This window comes from Mastomys coucha, chromosome X (assembly GCF_008632895.1).
Source record: "Mastomys coucha isolate ucsf_1 chromosome X, UCSF_Mcou_1, whole genome shotgun sequence".
Taxonomy (NCBI): Eukaryota; Metazoa; Chordata; class Mammalia; order Rodentia; family Muridae; genus Mastomys; species Mastomys coucha.
In genome coordinates this window covers 76,020,962-76,029,240 of record NC_045030.1, presented here as the reverse complement: position 1 = coordinate 76,029,240, position 8,279 = coordinate 76,020,962, and the positions used below count along the sequence as shown (strand labels likewise).

Here is an 8,279-nt window from a genome sequence, read left to right as displayed (position 1 = left end):
CTGTGGACTACACTGTGGCTGAGAACCCTAGGCTTGGGAAGAATAGAGAATGAAGATAGAAGAGGGTACAGGGTCAGGGCGGAGCCTAAGTGATATTCGCTCCGCCTTCTGCAGGGACCTTGGGGGAAAGAAAGTCCCTTGTAAGGGTGTGCCGGCTGGAGCCGAGCAATTCTGCGACAGAATTGCTCAAGCTTTCCTAGATCTGGGGTCCGTTTCCTGTAGCGGATGTTGCCAGACCTTTTTGTGCTCTTTGGGGCTCAAAGACCCTTTCTGAAGCAGTGGAGCTGAATCGCTTTTGGCTGAGCGCGGCAGCAGTGGCAGAGGGTGGGGGTGAGGGGTTGTGGGGCATTCCAACGGGAGGGGCGAGGTGGGGCTGGCGCGGCCCAGAAGCCCCACCCAGAGGCTCCGCCCCCAAGGAAACTTTGCCTCTGGCTCCGCCCTTCGACTGCATTTAAAGGGCTCGCTCTTTCCGCAGTGCAACCTCTGTTCTGTGCCTCCTCCTTCATGCTCGGAGGTGCCTACTGCTTTAATTAAAGGGCCGTCCCATCGGCGAGGCTGCAGCACCGCCCCTCCGTTCCTCGCGCCTCAAAATGAGTAGCTCTCACTCCCGCTGCGGCCAGAGTGCAGCGGGTGCGTCTCCGGGAGGCGGTATCGATACACGGGACGCTGAGATGCCGGCTACCGAAAAAGACCTAGCAGAAGATGCACCATGGAAGAAGATCCAGCAGAACACATTTACCCGCTGGTGCAATGAGCACCTTAAGTGCGTGAGCAAGCGCATCGCCAATCTGCAGACGGACCTGAGCGATGGGTTGCGGCTCATCGCACTGCTCGAGGTTCTCAGTCAGAAGAAGATGCACCGCAAGCACAACCAACGACCCACTTTCCGCCAGATGCAGCTCGAAAATGTGTCGGTGGCGCTTGAATTCCTGGACCGTGAGAGCATCAAGCTCGTGTCCATAGGTGAGGGCGCGGGCCACACTGGGGCGCTGCGCGGGTGCGGGCGTGGTCACCACAAACTCTTCCTCTCTTCCCCTCTAGAGGCTCCCTCCCAGTTCTCTTCCCTAGCTTCTGCACACAACCAACGGTACCGCTAGCCCCTCAGCCGCCTTGTTCTTCGAGGTCCTGGAGAACAAAGGCGCGCAGGCTGGCCTGGCGAGCATGCGAACCGCTACGCGCCCCCGCCCTCTGCGCCTTGCTGGCCTGCTCCCAGGCTGAGCTCACATCCTCTGTAGGCCGCGCCCCCAACGCTGCACCCGAGGTGGGACAGGCACAGACTAGGCTTCTGCCCCTGAGAGCCGCACCCCATCCCTGGGATATCCATGCTTTCCACCTACAACAATTTTAAAAGTACCCTTCTAGCCTTTGGCTGCCTCTGCAGTTCTAAAGTGAAGGTTGCAGCTTGTTCTCCTATTTATGTAGGACTAACTCAACTTCTTGCCCTAGAACATGCTTCCCTATTGGAGATAGTTCAGATCCCCAGTTTATATCTTTTTTGCTGAACTTGGAGGGGGACAAAGAGATGTACTGCTGGCAAAACTGTACTCCAGGTGTATTGAGTGTGGTTGACTGAAGGCACTCGGGCACTTGGCTATAGTGTATGCTTGGTTGCCAGCTTTGCTGTCTATCATGAATCAAATTCTTGTTTCATTATAAACCTTGGTTTTGTACATCTAGAATGCAGAGATTGGTTGAAAGGTGCTCCAGTGTGCACAGGGTTTATTGCTAGCCCAGTGCCCAAGTCTTTGAACTGGAGAGGTTGGCTTTGGTATTGTCTCTTGCAGGATCCCATGCCTTTCTCAAAGTAGGGGCTGCTCATGGACAGGCACCAGAATTGGTAACTTGGGAATGTGGAACAGGGAGAGTAGAAAAATGGACCTTTTCTTCATAATAGAAAGGGTTTTCTATTATCCTTACAACTTTGGATGGTACATGCTAATTAAACCAGTGAGGGACCAAGGTTCTCCTGGCCCCTCAGAGAGCAGATTTAAAGTGCTGAGTTCATTTTTTTTTTTTTTTTGAAATTCCCATAGAGGTGTGCCAGCGGATGTATGAAAAGTCACCCTTAGTCCCAGCCTCAGTCTAGCCAGCTGAGTCATTTCTGAGTCTTGGAGGGGGGCAACCGGATGTGGGGAGGCAGGCCACACCCCAGCTCTTTAGGGGGGGTCTCCTCCCCTCCTTTCTCCCCTCCTTCTCTTGAGCTGGCTGGAGCAGGCCTAGTTCCCAGAGCTTTGCCATATAAGGCAAAAAAATGTTGGAAAGCTGCAGTGATTAGGGGAGGGAGGGGGCCGGCTGGCCCAGGGGCTGGGGATAAGGGGTTGGATGGGGCGGGGCCATCTAACCAGGCTGCTTCCCAACCCTGGGCCCTGGTCCTCTCCTTTTGGGAGGAGTCCGAAGCTGGCATAGCCCACCTAATCAGACCAGGGGAGGGACCAGATGTACCTTACTGGGATGGTGGGTCTGTCTTTGCTCTTCCCCTTGGAGGCTACTAAGGACCTATGGTCTCCTTGGAGGTTCTTGTGATGGATCTATGGCTTTGGTAGGATAGGATTCTTGTGTCCTTGGTCTTCTTTCAACTTCCTTCCCCATCCTCTCTGTATTTTGGGACAATGAAAAACATCTGCTTTGAGAGGTTCAGGTAGTATTTCTCCAGGTGCTTTCCCACTGGACTAGAATGTTACCTCCTCTCTCAGTAGTATCCTCCTAGTTTTCATGACCCTCCTCCACTGACTCACTAGATAAACATTCTCTGATTACAGGGAAGTCCTGTAGGGTTTCCAAAGATGAACCTTAGAAAATGCTACTCACCATAAGCCATCCACCCTTAAGGAGGTTAAAGAGGTGGCTTTGGGTGGGACTCAGGGGAGTTGCCATAGTGATGGGTGTTTAGGGTGCCCGCCCTAACCACTTCCTTTGTGGTAAGCCTGGTGGCTGCCTGAGACCTAGCCCGTTAGGTGGCAAGTAGGCAGGGTGGTGAGTAGCATCTAAGCAGGTTATGCTGAAACAACAAGACTTGAGAGTACCACCCAAGGCCTCTGCAACAGGGGTTCCCAAGTGGTCCTTGGCACTAAAGGAAGGCTAACCCAGCCTCACCCTACTCTTCCTCTTTCAGCTGGGCATTGGGGACTGTCACCCCAGAAGTTCCCTATAAGCCTCAATGAGTCAGAACTAAACATAGTTCCTTTGACTTGTGGCCCCCTTCCCCAAGCCAGTCCTCTTTTGTGCCACCTCCTGTTTACTAGTGTGGAGGGGGGAGACAAGGAAGTAGCAAAGGGTGGAGCTCTCACCCTTTTACACAAGGATCCTTGCCAACACCCCCACTTCCTCTGCCTTATCCCCCACTCTGGAGCAGCAGTTGCATTTCCTAACTACTCTTTGCCAACCTAGCCTTCCTCTTCTTTGGTTCCAGCCCAGCTTGAGGTCAGGGGCCCTGTTTCTTGGCCAGTTAGGGCTGAGCCACTTCTCCCAGTTCTATAGATCCCAAGAGATTAGGGCAGATCTCAGCAGCTGCAATGCATTCATCTCACTTGCTTTTCCACCCTTTTTCTGGGCTTTGAGGTTTTTGGCAGGGTTCCTCTTATTGCATTGTATTATCATCATGTGTCTATGAGTGTCTTACCCCCAAAGTCTCCTTTATCACTAAATATTGTCTTACACCATTTAGAGGCCCTGGGCAGAGGGTGCCTGATACACTTTCTACCTCTAGTTGGGAAGGGCCTCTTGTCACCTAATTGATTTGCTATGCTGCAGACCTAGATCTCTCCTTGCTGGCTTCATGAGAGCAATTCCCAACTGCAATGCTGCCACCCCTTTTCCCACAGACAGCAAGGCCATTGTGGATGGAAATCTGAAGTTGATCTTAGGCCTCATCTGGACCCTGATCCTGCACTACTCTATCTCGATGCCCATGTGGGATGAGGAAGAGGATGAGGAGGCCAAGAAGCAAACACCCAAGCAGAGGCTTCTAGGCTGGATTCAGAACAAGCTGCCACAGCTTCCCATTACCAACTTCAGTCGAGACTGGCAGAGTGGCCGGGCCCTGGGTGCTCTTGTTGATAGCTGTGCCCCAGGTGAGGGGCACATAGATGGGAGATCTTGGGCTAAGGTTGTCTTGTCAACCTAGAAGGTAGTTCTATAGCCCCAGACTCACAGCATGTTCTTTTCTGTGTTGTAGGCCTATGTCCTGACTGGGACTCCTGGGATGCTAGTAAGCCTGTGACCAATGCACGGGAAGCTATGCAGCAGGCTGATGACTGGCTAGGCATTCCTCAGGTATGCTCCCTGACTGGCCCCTGCAGCTAATGGGTGTTTGGTTAAAGTGAAGAGAGACCCAATGGCTCTTGTCTTCTGTCTGTAACAGGTTATTACCCCAGAGGAAATTGTGGACCCCAATGTAGATGAACATTCTGTTATGACCTACCTGTCTCAGTTTCCCAAGGCCAAGTTGAAGCCAGGAGCTCCTCTTCGGCCCAAATTGAACCCAAAGAAAGCTAGAGCCTATGGGCCAGGTAAGGGGGCCTGGTCAGTGGCATTCCAAGGGGCTGAGCACTTATATCTGGTCCATGGGACAGTATTCTCTTTCAACTTGGGTCATAAGAGGTCTTGGGTCATGACTGGTGGGCAATGAAATAATCACTCTTGAGGAAGATGAATGGATCAAAATGGTGCCTTGTTAAGGGAATACTAGTAAGTTCCGTAAGTCATACTGGCTTGTAGGAAGCTTCTTGATTGATGGAGGACCTTGTGTATGAAGGAGGACCTCAAGTATGAAGGAGGACTTTGTGTTACTATTCCATAATTGGAGATGAAGCAGTCAGGATTATGCAGGTGCAAGGGTTTAGGAAACAAGTGCAGCAAACTATACTATTTCAGAGAATGAACATGGACCTCTCCTGGTGGCAACAGTCCACATAGCAGGGTTCTGAGGCCAGGCTCAATGCTGGGTTTACATTGGACAAATCTGCCTGATTGTATTGTGCCTAGCTGGGGGAGGGGTACTGAGCTTTCAGAGGATTAGGGTCTCTAATGCTGTGTCCATAAACCTTTAGTGTCTGGGAACCAGGGTATAGAGGTGAGAGGGTAGCCCTACCAGTTGGTCCATGGCTTTCTCATCTTCTGACAGGCATCGAGCTTACAGGCAATATGGTGAAGAAGAGAGCAGAATTCACTGTGGAGACCCGAAGTGCTGGACAGGGAGAGGTGCTGGTATATGTGGAGGACCCAGCTGGACACCAGGAAGAGGTAGGCTTATCCATTTGGCAGGGCAGGATTCTGCTTTGTCCTATTTTAGAAGGGCAGCTCTTAACACTCTTCCTGTTACAGGCAAAAGTGACTGCCAACAATGACAAGAACCGTACTTTCTCTGTCTGGTATGTCCCTGAAGTGACAGGGACTCATAAGGTGAGTCATTGGCTAAGAAGGAACCTGGTGGCCATGGGTAGTTGGTGAAGGACCCCTTACTTCACTCTCACAGCCTGCCCCTCCTGGGAACAGGTGACTGTGCTCTTTGCTGGCCAACATATTGCCAAGAGCCCCTTTGAGGTGTATGTGGACAAGTCACAAGGTGATGCCAGCAAAGTGACTGCACAGGGCCCTGGTCTGGAGCCCAGTGGCAATATCGCCAACAAGACTACCTACTTTGAGATCTTCACTGCAGGTGAGGAGAGGCAGCCTGGGCCCAGCCAGCCATGGGGGAGAGCTGTGCTGGAGTCCCAGAGCTGAGTCTGTGCCTTGGGACAGGAGCTGGCATGGGTGAGGTGGAAGTTGTCATCCAGGACCCTACAGGACAGAAAGGCACAGTGGAACCTCAGCTGGAGGCCAGGGGTGACAGCACCTATCGCTGTAGCTATCAGCCCACCATGGAGGGTGTCCATACAGTACATGTCACCTTTGCTGGTGTTCCCATTCCTCGTAGCCCCTACACTGTCACTGTTGGCCAAGGTAGGCCTGCCCATGGGTGTTCTTCTACTGTGGTACTGTGGCCTGTGGCTCAAGGGAGGAGTAGGCAACTGGGGCTGTCCCACTGAACCCATGTTTGGGAGCCCCGGTTTCTAAGCTTCCACTGTTTGGGCAAGCACTATCTTTCCTTTCCCATATTGGGACCCTTTTGCTCTCCTTCCTCTCTTTGCCGCTCTTCGTCTCTCTTCTCCATGCTTTTAAACTTCGGAAGAGCTCGCTCCAGCTGTCTAGAAACCTGCTGCTCTCTGCTCTGCCTGCAGGGTCAACGGTACTTGGATCTATCTTCCTCTTGGTGGGGAGAGGTGGGTGGAGGTATTGGGGCTAGTGTCAAGCAGGTGGAAGAAAGCCTGTCATGCCCTTGCTTTGGGTGCAGGTTCTAGAGCCATTTTAAGTTCTTTCTTGCATGTGCTTCACCAGCCTGTTGCCCTAAATGCTGAGGAACCTTCCAATCCTAATGGCCTGGTTCTATGGGTAGCAAGGGAGGGTATACCCAGCCCCAGTTCCCCACAACTCAGCTGGCTTGTTTGCCCACAGCCTGTAACCCAGCTGCCTGCCGGGCTGTTGGTAGAGGCCTCCAGCCTAAGGGTGTGCGAGTGAAGGAAACAGCCGACTTCAAAGTGTACACAAATGGCGCTGGCAGTGGGGAGCTAAAGGTCACTGTAAAGGGTCCCAGTAAGTTTATCTGGTGGGGTGGTGGGTGATAGGCCTCAGGTCATGGTTGAACAGACAGGCCTAAGTTCTTCCTTGTTTTTGCAGAGGGTGAGGAGCGTGTAAAGCAGAAGGACTTAGGGGATGGTGTGTATGGCTTTGAATATTATCCCACAATCCCTGGCACGTACACTGTCACCATCACATGGGGTGGCCAGAACATTGGCCGCAGGTAAGCTCCCTCCACTACTCACCATGTTCTGAGCCCTACCATCTATTTGGTGAGGGGCCAATGGCATCTTCCTGCCTGGCCAGTGGCATCTTCCTGCCTGGCCCATGGCTGTTGGGCATAGGTCAGTGGCTCTTGGTGTTTACCTATATGGTGCTCTTGCCTGCAGTCCGTTCGAGGTGAAGGTAGGCACTGAGTGTGGCAATCAGAAGGTTCGGGCATGGGGTCCTGGCCTGGAAGGTGGCATTGTTGGCAAGTCAGCAGACTTCGTAGTAGAGGCCATTGGTGATGATGTGGGCACCTTGGGTAAGTTGGAGGTTTCAGAGTGGGTACCTGGACTAGAGGGTGGCAAGGGTAGCCTATACCAAGGCTCCAGAGCTCCAATAGAACTGATGGCTGTTGTCAGGTTTCTCTGTGGAAGGTCCATCACAGGCAAAAATTGAATGTGATGACAAGGGTGATGGCTCCTGTGATGTGCGCTATTGGCCCCAGGAGGCTGGCGAGTATGCTGTTCATGTGCTGTGTAACAGTGAGGATATCCGTCTCAGTCCATTCATGGCTGACATCCGTGAGGCACCCCAGGATTTTCACCCAGATCGGGTAAAGTGCACACAACACTGACCTGAGCCTGGCCTTTTGCTTTTGCTTGGGAGGACTTGTAGTGGGCATTATCTCATCTTATCAGCAAGGCTGAGGTCATGAGCCCAGATCCTGGCTGACATTCCTAGCACCATGCTTTTACTACTCTTTGTTACTTACCCCTGCCTGACTTTAGTGGCCTTACCTTGGTCTTCTTTTTTCTTATTAGGTGAAGGCCCGTGGGCCTGGATTGGAGAAGACTGGTGTGGCTGTTAACAAGCCAGCAGAGTTCACAGTTGATGCCAAGCATGCTGGGAAGGCCCCTCTTCGAGTTCAAGTTCAGGTGGGATGCCTACTCATGTTGGGGACAGGACTGATAGGCTTCTAGGACTGGGTGTTGACTAGCAGGATGCTTGCTTTTACCTGCCTTACAGGACAATGAGGGCTACTCTGTGGAGGCGACAGTCAAGGACAATGGCAATGGTACTTACAGCTGTTCTTATGTGCCCAGAAAGCCAGTGAAGCACACAGCCATGGTTTCTTGGGGAGGTGTCAGCATCCCCAACAGTCCTTTCCGGGTAAGCTATCCCAGAGCTCCTTTGTTCACATATTAGTTTTAACAAGATTAAGCTTGCATATCAATACAGTTTTCCCATTTACAATGGACTTGACTTTTAGTACATTCACAAAGTAGTTGGCAGCTATCACTACAGTCTAGGATATTTTCATCATCTCCAAAGAAACTCCTATCCTTCCCATTTCCCTTTCTCTAGCCTCTGGCAACCACTGATTTATGGATTTGCCTTTTCTGGGCCTTTCACATAGATGTAATGTGTGTTTGTGTGTGTGTGTGTGTGTGTGTGTG

General features: G+C 52.0%; 1 protein-coding gene across 2 annotated transcripts in view; it reads left to right on the top strand.

The window, feature by feature from the left end:
* Flna (filamin A) overlaps positions 1–8,279 on the top strand; it is a 26,685-nt gene that overhangs the window by 2,647 nt on the left and 15,759 nt on the right. For both annotated transcript variants that reach the window (XM_031364425.1, XM_031364418.1), the window contains exons 2-15: positions 476–963; positions 3,822–4,070; positions 4,175–4,272; positions 4,361–4,508; positions 5,123–5,241; positions 5,323–5,400; positions 5,494–5,656; positions 5,740–5,940; positions 6,493–6,630; positions 6,715–6,838; positions 7,005–7,141; positions 7,242–7,435; positions 7,644–7,757; positions 7,849–7,992. In XM_031364425.1, the coding sequence (XP_031220285.1) occupies positions 591–963; positions 3,822–4,070; positions 4,175–4,272; positions 4,361–4,508; positions 5,123–5,241; positions 5,323–5,400; positions 5,494–5,656; positions 5,740–5,940; positions 6,493–6,630; positions 6,715–6,838; positions 7,005–7,141; positions 7,242–7,435; positions 7,644–7,757; positions 7,849–7,992 (2,280 nt within the window). In that variant the 5' untranslated portion in view covers positions 476–590. The remainder of the gene's footprint in view (positions 1–475; positions 964–3,821; positions 4,071–4,174; positions 4,273–4,360; positions 4,509–5,122; positions 5,242–5,322; positions 5,401–5,493; positions 5,657–5,739; positions 5,941–6,492; positions 6,631–6,714; positions 6,839–7,004; positions 7,142–7,241; positions 7,436–7,643; positions 7,758–7,848; positions 7,993–8,279) is intronic.